This window comes from Lepisosteus platostomus, chromosome 24 (assembly GCF_059453375.1).
Source record: "Lepisosteus platostomus isolate fLepPlt1 chromosome 24, fLepPlt1.hap1, whole genome shotgun sequence".
Taxonomy (NCBI): Eukaryota; Metazoa; Chordata; class Actinopteri; order Semionotiformes; family Lepisosteidae; genus Lepisosteus; species Lepisosteus platostomus.
Window position 1 is genome coordinate 5,102,227 of NC_142634.1, and position 17,238 is coordinate 5,119,464.

The 17,238-nt window shown below is 48.3% G+C and overlaps 1 protein-coding gene across 1 annotated transcript in view; it reads right to left on the bottom strand.

Moving 5' to 3' along the window:
* Window positions 1–539: 539 nt before the first annotated feature.
* The window catches only part of aacs (acetoacetyl-CoA synthetase), a 50,245-nt gene continuing 33,546 nt past the window's right edge, over window positions 540–17,238 (bottom strand). The window contains exons 12-18 of the mRNA XM_088618791.1: window positions 16,594–16,716; window positions 11,795–11,908; window positions 11,262–11,387; window positions 9,766–9,835; window positions 9,604–9,662; window positions 8,956–9,158; window positions 540–4,219 (exon numbers count right to left, since the gene is read on the bottom strand). Coding sequence (XP_088474917.1) covers window positions 4,082–4,219; window positions 8,956–9,158; window positions 9,604–9,662; window positions 9,766–9,835; window positions 11,262–11,387; window positions 11,795–11,908; window positions 16,594–16,716 — 833 coding nt within the window. The 3' untranslated portion in view covers window positions 540–4,081. The remainder of the gene's footprint in view (window positions 4,220–8,955; window positions 9,159–9,603; window positions 9,663–9,765; window positions 9,836–11,261; window positions 11,388–11,794; window positions 11,909–16,593; window positions 16,717–17,238) is intronic.

The following is a 17,238-nucleotide window of genomic DNA, read 5'->3' on the forward strand; positions in this document are numbered from 1 at the left end:
TGATTAGGAGCATTCAATTGGCCCCAATACCTATCAGAAGCCAAACTGAAGAGCCCCCAGATGTAAGAGTAATGGGCATCCTTATATATACACACACAGATCATTCAAGACCTCTTTCCTGAAATATCAAGCCCACAAAACAATCAAGACCCCTTTTCTGAAGTAACTCAAGCACACAGAACAATCAAGATCCCATTCATGAAGTATCATGCATACAGAACAATCATGATCCCTTCCTGTAGTATCTCAAGCACACAGAATGATCAAGATCTCTTTTCCCAGACATAAGGAACAGGGCACTGGGAACAGGAAGTGGTGAAAGGTATCTGACGTTGGGCTGAGGGATTCCATTTAGGTGTTGACTAGGAGCCCGTTCAATTATGGTCACCTTGGACTGCACCTGAGCTGTGAAAATTATTGTTCACAACAAATCATCATCATACATCACAATGAACTTGCACACCCCCATTGACGAGGGGCATCAATGTCAGTCAAAACCCAGCGCCAGGCGATCCAGGAACATGAAAAAGAGCAGAGCATTGAGTTGCTACGGTCACTTTATTTCACTCAGCACAGGTACAGTCTGTGTATATATATAAATATAACCTTGTTACTGAGAGAGACTACTTTCAGCTACTCCACAGATGGACAGTGAAGCACGTGATCAAAAATGCAACAGATCTACACAACACAAGAATGAACAATTACAATGTTTTTATAAAACCTACCTACACCTACCTACCCTCTACTTTAAAAAGGAACACACGCTGAGATGGCAGATGGAAATATGAGCACCGACAAACACTCAACACTGGTACCCACTGCTTAGCCATAGTGTTATGGACTTCACATAACAGACAGAGAAAAACAGGATTCACATCGCAGGAGGGAATGCTCCACAGCCACAGCACGGCCACCAGCACACACCCCAGCTGCTTCAGGACTGATTCTGTTTTTTATATTGCACCGGGGAAGTTGAACAAGAACAAATTCTCATTTCCAGCGACCTTCTCGGAAACCTGACATCACAGCAGCGCATTTCGAGGAGAAGCCTGAGTCCAGTATCCTACTCAAGGATACAACAGCAGTGTCTCGCCCAAGATTCGAGCCCTCGACCCTTCAGTCAGTCTGAAGCCCGGCTCCCCAGTCCTCACTGCTGGCTTGTGGAGAAAGGGACTGCACACATTTCTTTGACAACTTCACTGGGTTTACTGGAAGTATTTCAGAATACAGCCGAGGGAAAGACGCCCAGCTTATCCCAGATGAAATTGAGTGAAACCTGCTGTTTCACCTTTGTGAAAAAGGGTTGAACTTCTCACCTCGCGTCAGGTGAGTAAGTTTATTTGTTCTCACAGATTGCCGATCTATTGGTACAATTTTTTCCCCCATCTGTTCTCCGATTTAAAAGCCTTAATCGTCTCTGGGACACTCATTCTAAATCACTTCCAGGGAACACCCCAACAGACAGAGAACTAATACATTTCCGCAGAACTAATTTTAGAGATCCGAGTTCGAGAAATTTGCTGAGGCACGTTTCCCTGAACGCAAAACCGCTGCGTTCAGAAAACGCAAGTATTCGACAGAAGATATATAGAACAGCCCTGACCGGACTTTTCCTAGGACACAAAAAGAAAAGTTAGTTTGTTCCTTTGCATAAAGATTCAAGTCCACGGACAGGTGAAAAATAAGACAGCACTGTGACAAAACATGAAATAAAAACAACTCTAAAAAGCCCCTGTGGACAGAGAATAGAGACTTGCAGTAAACTGTTCTTCATGGAGAATGATCATGTTTAAAGCTTTAGCCACAAAATCCCAGAAGTCATTTTGTCAGAAAAGCCAGAGAGAGCAGAGAAGTTCACTGGTCCTCACAGATGTAGTTAATCACAACTTCAGCCGGGCTGTATCAGTCACTGGGACAGACACACAGGCCTTGGTTGGTTATACTACATAAGAAGACAGCAGCAAGAAATCGACAACCACGAGACAGCTTTCCAAGCACTGCTATGGCTCCAAACTGGAAGGACAAAACCAGGACGGACTGACTTGATTTTAAAGGATAGATCCCAGAATGGACTCTCCCTGGGAACTGCTTACAGACTCACGCCTACAGATGCATTATCGCTGGAAGCTGCAAGTCCTGCCTTCTGACTGCACAGATGCAAGCCTGTCAGTGTGTTTCTGTGAGCTGCGTACAAGCTAGGGACTCGTTCTCACGTTCAGGTTTTTACAGACTGAGAGCGTATGTGTTCCACCCCCGTTGCAGTTACACATCATGCAAAAAGCTTTGGTTGGCAGTTGCAATGAGCTGCAAGACCTTAAGCACAATTACTATAGAAAGTTCAAAAAGATCTTCTTTCCATGCCTTTTAAACAAAAATAATGCAATTCCTAAAGACTAAAAAACTGTTTTTACAGCTTGCTCATAAGAACACCACTGTAGCATGCAATCTTCTGTACCTCTGTACTTCACAACTTGAAGACTCCTGAGCACCTTGGTGTGATTTGCTCTCAGTAGTATTTCGTACACAGTATCACCTGCAGTACCTGCACAACACTCCTTTAAAAGCACAAAGGTAAAAAGATTTTTAAAGTCTGCTTCCCTGTTGCCTTGGCATCTTTGATTTTCCTGACAGGCTCATTCACGAATGAGCCATTCGATCGATGGCTCTCTGCTCACTGCCCACTGCCCAGTGCCCGCAGTGCCCCAGAGGATTCAAGTGTAGACTGGTATATTGCAAAAATGTGACGGAAGATTTTTATTTAAGGGTACTATGCTATTTTCCAAACTAAGATACAGGTCTTGTGATTTTATTTTTAATACACTGGATTAGGTCACCTGACATATTGCCACACTAAAGTTTCACAATATCTGCAGTTTCCCTTGGCTTTTCTATATTCTTATACCATTCATTGACCTTACAATATCTTACATTTCCTTGTGTTCTGTACGACCCTCTACCCTGCTGCTCCATGTTTCAACCACAATTTCCCTCTGCTTTACTCTGTTTTTACCGCATGGCTGCTCTTTGGCATCTTCGTTCTAAAGCATGACCCCGCCTGGCACCCACTGCAGCGCAGGCCTGCTGCTCTGGGACACAGCTCTGCTCTCAGTCTGGCACAACGACACGAGACTGGAGGACTGGCACCTGAGCAGGGCTCTCCTTTGCCACCCCGAGGACGGATATTTGAAGCCGACGCAACCTGACGGACTTTGGTTTGGACTTCTGCGCTCCAGAGACGGCAGCAGTCAAGCAGCCTCTGTTGAGGCGGCTCCTTAACGCTCCTGTCATCTGCAGGCAGGTTCTGGGAATTCCCTGGGAACGAGAAATGCAGCCGGGAGCCCCGCATTACAAAACCCTGAGGTTTACACACCCCTCAAACGGCAAGAGGAGGAAAACGCTTTTGCACAGCGCACCCCACGATTCCTCAAATATACATGAGATGATGGGAGAACACATTTTGTTAAACAAAATCCAGCTCATGAGCAAGGACTCTGATGGGGCCCAATTGGTTTGGATTTGTCTTGTGTGCACTCAAAAACCCACCTCAACAATGCCAGCTGAGGACTGGACTGAGGAAAAGAGCTCCTAACATACTGGGAACTGGGGTCACCATTCTGTCCCTGCTCTTCCCATCAGCCCCTGAGCAGTCTTGCTCCCTCAGCTGACAGAGGAGGCTGGGTCGAGGAAATCGGAAGGCAGGGAGAGGCTTTACTGCGGTGCTATGGCGGACTCTGTTTGGCTGTGGTATGATGAAGATAAGAACTGTGTGGCCTTATCGGCAATCTCTCTTTAAATTAACAGTGTCACCCGTGCCTGCTTCTTCTCCAGAACACAGTACGCCGAAGTGTCTCAGAAAAATGCGAACCATTCATTTACAATAAAAAACAATTAAAAAGGAATGCATATGTACAAATGACGCCATGTGTTGCCATGGTGCCAGACCCAACCAGATCTTCCCTCCTGGGCAGACCTCCTGCCGGCTGAATCCTGCGCCCCGACGATTTGAACCACCGGGTTTAAAACTGTCCCGCGAGTGAAGGTCCGATGGGATGGAACAGTTCCTCCTGAGAATAGCGGTTCAGAAGTTCTGCAGTACGGGCAGGTTCTTGTAGAGATCCAAAGAGGCCGGGTTCGAGAACGCTCCTATCTGGGTCACTTCCTTCCCGGCGATCACCTGCTTGACCGCGACTTCCACCTTCTTCCCGCTTATTGTGTACTAGAACGACACACAGAAAACACAACACAGTTTGAGCCTGATCCAGGTCTGAACAACGCAGGTGAACTGCATTTACAGCACATACAGTAGCACTCCTCCCGGAGGATCTCACAGCACTGCTCTTGGTGGAGGGGACCCACTTCATCCTCCACTGAAGATCAACCACCCGTCTAGGTGATGTTGGGCGGCCATTCTGCCCCTGCAGCCCCACTACACAGCAGATCAGGGGGAGGAGAGAGAAACTGCTTCTCCAGCTGGATGGAGGGGGGAGTGGAACTTTGCCAGAACACCGGGCCCAACTCTCCTACACTTCCGAGCAGTCGTGAGATCTTTCAGGACCAAGAGGTAGACCTCTGTTTAATGTCTCTCCCCCAAGGGCTGAACCTCCAGACACAGCGATCGGGCCCTCTGAGTGCCCACACTGCCTGGCCTTGTCGCTTGTGCAGCTGCGATGTTTGTGCCATCGCTCACGAGAAGGAGCTCGAACGGCTCACCTACAGAACTGCATCACCAAGCAGCTCCGCCTGATCATCGGGATGGGCTCCAGGATTTTCCGGTATGCCTGCCTGCTGCTGCCATTCATCTCAACGCCCTGCCTCACCCTGCGCTGTGCCCGGTTACTATTCAGTCTGTGCCCTGTCACCCTGTCTCACTTTTTACTGACAACCGATAATTACCTCTAGATACAATTAGGAGGGCCCTTTGTTCCTCAGACACGTTCCTATAAAAACAGGCTAATTGCAAGGCAAGTGGAAAGGTCCCAGGTAGGCTGGCAGCGTTTTCAGAAATTGGGAATCTGTACATTTCTCCTCTAGGTTGATTTAAGCACCCTGGTGTCTGTCTGTTCTTATAGTGGCCCTGTATCTTTGCAGAGTCTCAGATACTGTGAAATGAAACAGCTTCTTTCCTTGTTAATTTGACAAAACTGCACCATCTCACATTGCTTCCGCTCCTCTGGGCTAGGACTGTTAAAAGCGAAATGAACAGCAGAATATTAACTCGGAGCTTCAAAAACAGAAACATCTTAATGCTACTGAAGAGAGGAAAAGGCTTCATTGTAACACTGTGCTCTTTTATCCCCGAAACTGGATAATTATTTAAGTCATTATGGAGACTCCCAGAGACACAGACTGCAAAAACATACAATATTATTATGAAACAGAATCAGAATATCATGTTTTCACTTGAATGTTTTCTGTCCGTAACGGTTACTGGAGCAAACATTAAAATCTTTCATATAATACTTCACCAAGAAGGAAACATTAAAAATACTGTACAGTGTATACATTCTTTTTTCCTCTCTCACCGTTTCATTCCTTGTCAGCGAACCAAATTGCCGATCCATTTAGAACATTATCGTGTTCAACAACTGAAAGTCACACACATGGAAAAAAAAATTGGCACACACACACACAAATTCCTTGATCATTTCCGAAGTGCTATGTGCCTCAGCTCTGTGAAAGCTGTTTTTCTCTGCATGCTGTTCACACAGTTTGGGCTCAACCGGAGGTGTCTGAGAAACACGGCCACCTTTTCTCAGGTGCCATGAGCACAGAGCCACACATGTTTCAAAAACAGAGTGGGGCTAGGGCTATCTCTGAGTATTACAGCATGCCACGATGTTCGAAAATGTTCGTTTTATTTGGATGCTACCATAATCATCCAAATACTAATCAAATGTCAAAACCAAAACTAAAAAGCTCAAGCCTGAGGAATAAATGAAAATGAATCAGTTTTTACCACTGGAATTGTTGCTGGGCAGGAAAGTGAGCACATTTTCATTTTCTAGCTCTGCTCTTGGCCAGAGACAAAACCAAAATGGTGCCTTCACACAAATATTTAGAGTAGTGTTTCTCAATCTTTTACTTCCTTCACGCTCACATAAATATAAAAAAAATATCGCGACACACTGCCCTGAGCATATTACTGATGATGGTGAAACAGTGAACGAGCAGCACAGTGGTTCACGTTGCTGCCTCACAGCGCCGAGGCTCTGGATTCAGTTCTGGACCTGGGGTGCTGTCTGTGTGGAGTTTGCATGTTGTCCCCATGTTTGCGTGGGTTTCCTGTCACAGTCCAAAGACATAGCGGTAGGTGAATTGGCTTCTGGGAAAACTTCTGGCCAGTTTTCCCAGAAGCCAGTTCTGGCTTCTGACACTGGTGTGAGTGTGTGTGTGTCTGTGTTTGTGTGTGCGTGCCCTGTGACAGACTGACATCTTGTCCAGGGTGTACCCTGCCTTGTGCCCTTTTCTTGCTGGAAAAGATTCCAGCTCCTCTGCAACCCTCACGAGCTCTGAAATCAATCATTTCGGGGAAGGTCTTCTAGTCTGCGTACTAAGTACTATAGTTAAGAAGTGATCACTGCAAATGCATTAGAACCTATACAAGGATATTTCCACACAATGGCACGATGGCTATTTTTGACAATGGTAATACCTGCTTTTCGATTATTCTGAGCTGTCACAGGCAACAGATGTCCTTCTCCCAAAATTTAGAATGAATCACAGATCGGGTTCTACGCTGTGAACACACTGAGAAAGGCAGGAGATGCGTCCTAACCCCTTAAATTTAAGACTGCAAAATTTGAGAGCTACTAACAATTAAACAGACGAAGAAGCTAATGTGCATGAAACCAGTCCTGGTAATGGTTTAATACCCGGACTGTGTCACTAGCAGCAATGGCACTGCCTAGGATCTGGAATGTGAGGCCAGCACTCATTCTGCTCTTTTAGGCTATATGCACAGAGCACACCCAGCTCTCTACGCACAGAAATGAACAAGTCAGGGTGCAGAGAAGGTGATCACAGGCACACTCCAGCAGTGCACTGTCCTCTTTCTTTATGTGCCACCGCAGTCCTCTATACTTGCCTCATCTTGTAACATCCTGCTACCCCCACCCAAGCCCCGATGCACGAAAGCAACACGCAGGTTAATTTAATAAACCCCGTCAACAGCTGAGAGCACATAAGCTCCTTTTCATCAACGCGACGTGCCGCGCAAGTCATCAAGACCCCCGTCAAAAAAAACCCAAAGGGGGAAAGAGACTAAAAACAGACCCCCGATGTTAAATTACTATTTAATTGTAATTCTACTCGTTTGGCTCGTGGCTCGTTAAGGAAACGACGTCACTGCCTTCCGAAAACTAACATTGTACCTCGACTGGCCACCATCGACCGGGCAACTTCATCAGTACACTGTATGAGAATACCCAGTGAGATGGAGAATAAGGCAAGGAATTAAAAAGGCAAAAACAGTGGTTTGTACTTAAATCCAATTACCTCATCCTCATTTCATTTCTTTCATACATTTGCCACTGAACGCTTTCCCGCTGTTGCCTGGGAAACTTCAAAGCAGACTATGAGCTGTGGTGACAGCCTCTTTTGTCTCCGATATGAGTTATCTGTGGCGTTGCTGTCCCAGCTCCATTTTCTTCTCAAGCACAGTCAATCCCCCCACCTCCTCAGCCCATCATGTCTTTAGCGGAAGTGTAACGCATTCATTTCATTACCTAATTAGCAGAGAGGTTTGTGGATGCTCTGCTGTTAATAGCAGCCAGCCGTGTCTCAGTTAAACTGCTCAGAGGCGGACTCTCTCGTAATGACTGAGGACAGCCTCACCAAGACCTAGCTAAGCACTAGTGCTCACTGTGAGACTCCCAGCCAAACAGAATCGCTTCTGAATGACAGCTGTCTAGCCATCTAACTGTATCTTTGCTGGCTGCAGACTCAATGTCTGTGAAATAAATATTTAGTGTGGCTCTCAAAGTAACTTAAAAGCCAACGTATTAAAGCAAAAATTTTGTCATTCTTTACCAGCTGAGCATGAGGTGACTGGGTCAACCTCTCAGTGTGTCTGCAATGAGGTTGGGCAGGTTGTCGCCTCGTTTCCTGAAAGTCCGATTTTTAACTGTCATTTCTTTGGTCCAGTTTTGTGAGGCCGAACCCGTCCAGTCTACCTGAGGAATGTTCGATTACACTCCAGAGCAACAATGAAAAATTCGTTTTGTTTTCTTGGGAGGCTCCTTTTCATACCCTAGAACTGACAGTGACAGAACGACCAGTACCGGGATGACATTTTTTCAGGTAGCTCAAGAGAAAGACTGGGCAGGGCCTGTGTATCACTGGAAGCCTGTATAGGGAGGCATGAACAGAGGTGATGTGCTACATTTTAAAAATGATCACCTTCAAAAAAAGAACTTTTCTCTTTTCTTGACTGCATTTTTGCACCCCTGATATAAATACCAGCCTCCTGTGCGATCGTCCTCATCAGGCCCTGCACGGTCTCCCAGGCCCATTGCGTTCTGCTATGATATTGTTTGTTTTGTGCGTGGTGTCACACCAGACTAACTTCCCAAAATATTAGGAAATACCAGTCAGTTCAACAGGTACCCTCAGTACAAGGAGATCACTGGCTGTCTTGAGCAGAGAGAGACAGACTTAACTCACCCTCCCTGGGCAGAACAAACTCCTATCATAGTCCTGTTGGAAACTGGTGGAAATGGTAGTGTGGAATCCCACACTCCACCTTCAACTGAAGGCAAACCTTGCTGGGAGATAGAATGGGGAGGAGATTTAAAACCATTTTCACACTCATTTTTAAGATGGGAAGAGCTGAGTTAAAGGAGGAAAAGCAGCCAGATGCCTGGTACGAGGAATGAGCGAATCACATTATTTGTGCCGAGTCCAGAGGCTGGCTCTGTGATGCACGTGGGAGGGATATAAATGAGGTCTAGTTACCGGAATGTCCTGAGTCTCGAGGATGAGGGCTGGGATGTGGCGGGCAGACAGGGCCTCTCGGATGGCTTGGCGGATGTTCTTCACCAGCCCCTCGCTAAAGGTTTTGTCGGGACACATCTTCAGGAACAGAATCACCCTCTCCTCGCCGTCTTTGTTGTACTGGGGAACACAAAGGCTGTCGGACACTTCCTCAAACGCTTCGACTGCAAAAGTGAGGAGGGAGAGAGAGCGAGCGAGAGAGAAATCGGTTGTTAGTCTTTGCTCCAGACAAGACACAGGGCAGAGAAGGAAACTACATTGTCACACTTTTTTCACCCGGGACAAATTTAGGAATACAATCCAGTGTTTAGTTCAAGCCATCTATTATAAATGGTCTAAAAACATGCTGTATACTGCAGGATTTTAATTAAACTAAACAAAGCATTTATACACTAAATGTTGCATGACTTCTATCATATAAATATATGGAAATAAATAGAAACATTTAATCAAGAAAAATAACCTGATAGATATCAATGCATTCTGTATTCTTCAATTTGTGTTTTTTCAACACCCGTTTTTTCTCTTGCTTTTTGATACTTTCTTATACTCCGTCACACTCCATCAGGGACTCAAGACAAGGTCGGTGTCACACCCGCGCAACCTCACCGATGTTGTAGATCTCCGAACTTCCGAACCGCACACCGTTGGGGTTCAGCGTGCCATCGCTGCAAACGACCAGAAGCAAGCGACAATCAAGCCGACGGTTTTAAAACCGAGGAGAGCAGAAACGCAAGGCGGAGGGGAGCGGCGCGTGCGTCTGAGGCTCACCTTCTGCCGAGCATGATGACGCCTCCCGTGTGGGGGTTGATTTTGCAGTAGTCTCCATGGGCCCAAACTCCTAGGAGACACGACACAGCAGCTGTCAGAGGCTGAGCGGAGCGCCGGCTCGCGCGCTGCTCTATCGTCTGTGAGGAAGTGCGCGTCTCTCCTTGAGAAGAACTCTCCCCCCCCCCATGCTTTGCTCGGAATGAAAGAGCAGCAGACTGAACATGAGGAAACAGACTCAAGGGAATTGAAAAAAGTTCCCAGCAAAACCCATTTGACTCCCACTCCTGCTGGAGACTGTCCGTGGGGCTAGATTTCTGTTCCGCAGTCTGGTGACCCTGGTGTCCTTATATTTACTGCTCCGCTTCAGCAGAGAAGAGCAGGTTCGTGCTCCCGGCTTCTCCCTTGCTGATGGCCTGTGAGCCTGCGTCTCCCACACAGGCGACCGTCAAGGCCGAACCGCCTGCTGTAAAGGCAGCTCTCAGCGCCTCCTCTTTCACTTCGACAAACCGCAGAAGGATAAACCCCCTTGATTTAAAAGCTTCTAGAAAAAAAAATCCACCTAAACTCCAGCCCAGCAGACGCACGTGTGACAAACACTCCTGACTCTCTGTGGTCATTGAAAATCCCAGGGCGTTTCTCGAAAAGAGTAGGGGTGTTACCCCGGCGTCCTGGCCAAATTTCCCATTGGCCCCTACCAGTCATGGCCTCCTAATAATCCCCATGTCTGAACTGGCTCCATCACTCTGCTCTCCTCCCCACTGAGAGCTGATGTGTGGTGAGCGTTCTGGCGCACTATGGCTGCCGTCGCGTTTCTTTTTGAGAAACGCCCCCCTACTGGCCCCACTAACACCTCTTCCAGCAGCAACCAAATGTTTCCCAGGAGTCTCCCATCCAGGTACTGGCCAGGCTCACACTGCTGAGCTCCAGTGGGCTGGTGGTGGTGAGTTGCAGGGTGATAGAGCTGCTGGCCAGATTAAAAGAGATTCACAAGCCTGCTAAGCTTGTCACTGGACGTTTCTCTGCCTCGTTCTGAATTGCAGAACATGGTGCTGTGCATCCCTGGAAATGTGATGTGGTGTAAATTGGACGTTTTACAAATTATTGTGAAAATGTTGCTTTCAGTGCGGTTTGAAATGCAGTCATCAGTGTTGAAGCCCGATATCTAAAGATATTGCTGCAATTCCCCATTAAACTTGCGTCTGAAGCAAAGTTAGTTGTGCTCATGCTTTTCCAAGCTCCCCCCCATAGTGGACGCGGAAAAGCCCTTTTCTGATGTTGAGCCCTGAAGTAAAACCTCAGATACCACCAGTCAGGACGTCCCGGGGGGCAGCACACAGCTGGCGGAGAGCCGCCAGGGCTTTGGGACAGACTCCAGCAGAGACCCCTGCCACTGCGTCGGGCATCGCGGGGCTGGCATTAACGGCCCCGGGACAGCAAACCGATCTTCTGATGCAGCCGAGGAAGGCAGGAGCAGAGAGAAGGGAAAGGTGGCTCACCGGGGAAGGTGGAGAAGTAGGCCTTGTGATATTTGCTCCCGTTCTCGTCGTTCCAGAAGTGTGTTGGCTGGCAGGGCATGGGCTTCAGGCACACCAGCTCGCCGCTCTCCCCCCAGACGGGCTTCCCTGGGGGGCACAAAGAGGGCAGCGGGTTTGAGCAGTGCAGCATCCTCTTCCTCCTTCACGCGGGACCGGATGTATCTCCGAAGCCGGAAATAAAAAACTGCCGCAGCTCAGCGTTCACCTCGCCAGGCTGTTCAGTTGTTCATCTTTAGGGATGCTGAGCAAAGCAGGTGCACAGCACCCACTTACAGGTGACGTCCAAAAATTAATTTCTCTATTGTTATAACTGTCAAATTTTACAAAAATTAAAGATTAATGTCAGATGAAAGACTGGTGCAATTGCAGTTACTTTTATACTGAGGATGACATTTTTTCAGGTAGCTCAAGAGAAAGACTGGGCAGGGCCTGTGTATCACTGGAAGCCTGTATAGGGAGGCATGAACAGAGGTGATGTGCTTCCTATACTTTACCTTCGTCACTCCAGGCTTCTACCGCCATTCCCAGATTCCGGGCCTGGATCTCCCCGCGGTGCACCGGCACTGTGAAGTTCTGCCCCATGAAGCAGGAGACGATGTCCGTGCCACCTAGCGAGTCAGAAGGAAACGGCTTAGTTAAGACGCACAGCCAATTTCTTTGCTCAGGTTCGGACGTACATCATTGGGATCTACAGGGGCAGCAAAGCGCAGTGGGTAAGTCTCTTCACTCGTGAGTGGTGGGCTGTGGATTGAGTCCCTGCTGCAGACCCTGCTCTTATGCTTTGAGTGAGGTGCTCGACCCCGGTTTCCCCCCTCTGTTTGAATGTTGACCAGCGTGGCTGATGTTCCACCCCAGTGCTCTCTGATCACCTCACTTGCAGAAACTAGGAAGAGCTCTGGCCAGATAAGCCATACCTATTGGGCTTTACTGCGTTTCCTGCAGTTTGGGATAGCACAGTGGACTTTCTTTTAACAACTCTCAGTGAACTTTAGTAAGGTTAACCATACCCTCAGATAAAAACAGCACTTGAGTCATGTCTTTCGAGCCCATTTAACACAGACGCTAGGAACGGTAGGTTGAATTCAGCACTAAACTGCCAGACATTAGGGTGAAGGCCTAACATAATTACAATGCAAACACTAACAATTCAACTCCTTCAGAGGAATTCCACACCTGTTACCAAACCTCTGCACAATCGGTTTTGCACTGCTGGTGCATCGTTAAGCTGTTTTAATGACAAAAAGACATTTTTGTGCAACATACAAACCCCTTTGACTGCAGTCAGTATTAGTATGTTTTTCTGTTCTTTGACACAACAGCTTTTGTGAATTTACTAAAGACTAAAGACTAAAGACTAAAGACTAAAGACTAAAGACTAAAGACTAAAGACTAAAGTCAACATCAAATGAAGTGGTTGGGAAGTGGCCTGTGGCGCACCAGATCTGAGCTCAATATCTGAATGAAACAGCTGAATGTCTGGAGTTTCGGATCAGTGTCAACAGTGGCCGTCCCATGACCACGCAACAGTGTAGGCCATGCTGGATCCAGACGGCTCTGGGCTGCTCGAGAACCGGTCTGCAGATTCTTTACCAGGTGGAGGAAAATAGCACACCATACCAACCCCCCCCCCAACCCCACCCCCCACGCCCTTGCTGAGGATGAGTCAGTCTCTCGGCCAAGATCGCCCACGGCCCCGAGAGGACCAGGAAGGGGAGTTCTCCGACAGCAGCGACACAGCACACAAGACGGAGTTGTGCTTCCTGTGGACGATCCGCACTTCTGAGCAAGGTGGAAAACGATCAGACAGGCGTGTAGATGGGAATTATAATTAGGGCTCATGTGGGAAATGAAAAGACCAGAAAATATCTGGGGACCACCTAAGAGCCCTGGGGTAGCTCACAAACTGCGCAGAGACTTTTTAAAGGGCTTTAGATCCTATCTTGCTGTTGCCATTCCTATTGAATTCAGTCCTGAAATTTCAATGAATATTAAGTTCTTGCAAAGTGAAGTTTTTTTTTTTTAAATTAAAACTACATAAAAACAGCTTTCTCCCTTCCCCCTCTGTTTTTTTTTTCCAGACGGAGAGAAAACTGGGTTTTGTTTGTCTGTGTGTGTTTTTTTTTCCGGTTTTCCAAAAATACAACAGCTACGCACGATCACAGGCGAGCTGTAAGAACCGCTTGAAATCAAAGCCAGGAAACACCGAAGTCCCAGAAGAGTACGCGAGAGTCGTGCTGCTGGGAGTTCGAGTTTACCGCAACTGCTTAAACACGAAGGAAATGCTTTTTTTTTAGATAAAAGCACATTCTTTTTCATTTTCTTCGGGGTGCGGGGTGGGGGACTATAACACCTTCCTCCTACGAACAGGCTTGTCACACTTGTGCAGCTTCACACCGGATGTCACACCGGAGCCGGATGAGAGTCCAACAGCTCCCCTGTTAACGCGGCGGGACTATCGACGAGGCGGACCAGCACTCAGACGGATCGCACATGGAGAGACGGCAATCGTGCTGCGAGGCCAGAGCCGGTCGCTGCCCGGGAAGGATCAGGACCTGCAAACCGGGCTCCGCAGCGAGGGCGTGGCCAGCCTGTTGTAGCGGAGCTGGTGTGGTGACGATAGCGCCCTCACTGCGCGTAGCAGGGACCTCAGCTGCCTGGGCTGAGGGAGGTCTCCTTCAGCTGACACGGTTGGTGCCCTGTTGCGTTACGCCGGAGACCCGGGTTTGTGCCCCAGGTGTGGGGGACGGAACGGGTGGCGGGGGGCACGACCCCGTGCGGAACCGTGACTAGCACACTGTCTCAGTGGGACGTGGGCTCCCTGGCTAAGCCTTTGACACAACGTCACGCCTCCTCAAGAGCTAACTGCAGTGCCTCAGACTCAGTGCACATCAGCACTTTTTGCCTGGTCTACCATCGTTTTGTGGTTCACTACTACATATTTCTAGTCCCACGACATACATATTGTTCTTCTGTTATTATTTATTGTGTTTGTGATGTTAATCTGTCTACATTGTGTGGTGTTGTCTTCTGTTCTGTGTATGTCCTGAGAGTGCGATAAACTACTCCACCCATCCTTCTCCTCCTCTTTCCTGCTCCCTTCCTCCTGTTATCACACCTGGAAGCCATGAGCGTTACCGACACATTGCAGAATTCCGGAGAGAGGTTCTGAGCATTCCCTGCTCCGGCACCTGAAGCCAGCAAGTTCTGGCCAGGAGTCTGCAAGGGCCTGTCATGGAGACCAATGTTTCATTCCAGGAGGACAAACCCCTCCTGGGATCCGGAGGCAGGATATTCCATTATCCAGAGGGGATGGGTGAGGATTCAGTACGGTTTTGCTAGTCAAGAAATATTTCAGTGTACTTGTGTACTTTCTTTCTTCTGAGGCAAGGGGAGGACTGCTTTGTGACACCATTAGAGCCAGGACAGCTCATAAGTCACACTCAGGGCAAGCCTTTGCTTGCAGACAGTCAGAACGCATCTATGCTCAAGATCTGAGCATTGCAATCCATCCATTTGAAGCTTATTGAGTACGGGACAGTTACAGCCTCCGAGCTTGTTCTGCGACGAGGCCCCAGCCTGTGTATCACAGGCGTCCTGTAGTGACTCAGTGTGCCCTGACCTCCCTCCTGCTACAAGCCCTCTGACCAGGGCTCCAGCTCTGATCTTGTACAAGAAAGAATTAAACATCATTCATGGAGCTTTAAAATGTTATTTCACGAACCAAGACAGGGGACCACCAACTGATGTTGTTGTCATCATTTAAACTGATAATGTCCCAGAGTGTCAAAGGGGTAATGTGAGCTGCAAATCTACTCTACAGGCACCTATACTTGTTATAGCGTGCTAATTGGTTTGATTGGGGAATTAAGAATGAGACAGAACTAAATCAAGTTCTCCTGTAACAGAATCTGGGTTTAAAATATGCATGACTTTCTCTGAAACATCAGACATCAGTGGTCTAAGCCATGTGGGCTGTAACGCACTGTACTCACAAATCACATATATGAGGCTGAGACAAGAAAATCTCGTTAACCTGCAAATATTTAGCATTCTGTATGCAGGACGTGACTTTGAAACTTCGTTCATGATCTGCAATCTGCTTTTAGGGAACAGACAACCCACAATGAAGGAAAAAACAGAAAACACCTATAATGACTCACTACAAAATGTGCCCTATTTCTCAAAAGCTACAAGGTGCTTTGCTACAATGAGCGGATTAGCTGATGTCACTGGAAGCAGCTGCCATGTGTAAGTGCTTCCCTATTAACAATTAAATGCTCACTTTCTATGCACCCAAATGCTTCGGTCCGCCCATTAATCTTCATTTATTTATGCTCACCTGTTTGGAAGTTTGCGAAGGGGAGCCTGGAATGGCATGATTGCATTCATTTGCAGTGATAAATGATTAACAACGATCATTCCTCCGAGGACACGTCACGCAATCGCGTCACGCAGGGCCACCTGGGAAGATGGACGCGCTCGTGCAGCGACAGGGGAATTGTGATGGTACTCCGCGAGCAAGAAACACATTTCAGTCTTCCACGCTGACAAAATGAGCTGCTAAAATGAGGTAGCGGATGTGATGCGACCCCTACTGTACCTCATCCTCAGATTATTATTATTATTATTATTTTTGCCCCTTTAAGAGGCAATCTGCTGCTCGCAACACAAATCCGAGAAATGCGGGAAAGACCAACCAGAATGGGGAACCACAGCAGAAGTCTGCGTTGGAGGAAATGCAGCATCGGAGACACAGTGGTATGCCGACCAGATCTGATCAGCCTCAGGTCAAGGGGAGAAAGGAGAAAACATGAGGCATGTGAACAGGGCAATTCATGAGAGATCCTGGGATCAATCTGCTACTAGAAACTAAAAATGATGAGGCCAAATGACCTCCTCTTGTTGGCCACTTTCCCCCTGCTTACAGAGACCTAGTGCTGCGTGGGGGCACTGCTGCTGCATGGCTGCCTGGCATCACCTGGGTGGGAGTCTTCGGGATTAAATGGGTGAGATCAACGCAATAAACTGCACCGGAAGCAGAGGGAGCTCCTGGAAAGCTCTGGCCCAGCAGGAATGCACAAAGCAACACAGCGGAGGGTTGCGCGCGCACAAACAGCGCCGTGCTCTGCGAGACAGCATTGAGGCGTGAATCCAATGAAGACTCGGCAGATCACAGGCCTGAAGGACCTGTGAACGTTCCCGCGGCGCTGTGCGTACAGGAGCCCAGCGGGGTGGGCCGTTGGGTAAGCCCCAGGGAGGGGCCTGGTCTCCGGGCCGCCCCGCGGAGCCTCACCTGAGATGGAGCCCAGCAGGACGCTGCCCTTGATGCAGCGGTAGACGTACTCGTAGCTCTGTGGCTTGAGGGGGGAGCCCGTGGACAGGATGGTGTGGAGAGTCTGCAGGTTATGGGTCTCCGCTGCACACAAAAAAACAAACAAACAAGCAAATTCAGCGAGAGCCGATGAGGGTCTGCTCTCTGCCTGAAAAATGCCAATGGGGTCTGCCTGGCCCACTGAGCAACCAGGTGTTTGGTGAAATGTCATCGGAAGGACGGGAACCCCCTGGCACGGTGCCCCCCCATGCTGAAACATTTGCCAACCTTCTTCCTAAGGAGAAGGCAGCATGGTCCTCAGCCGTTCGCACTGCCCCCTGCTGGCGATGGAGGTGGGGGGTGGGAGGATTAGGATGGAGGTCACCTGTGCCTCTTTGGAGGTGAGGATTCAACCCTCTGATCAGACAGCAAAAGCAGCAAAAGCAAAGGGCTGTGCAAGAGACTGAGCCTTGCGGGGCTTTTCCTGTGTTAGTGTTCCTCGTTGCAATGAAAGTCCCAGGGGGATTTCCCAACATTTATGCCTAAAGACATGGAACGCACATTAAACCAATCGCAAGGCTGATTTTGTGCTCCGGAGAGTGCTAGACTCAGATGACCTTACTGCCA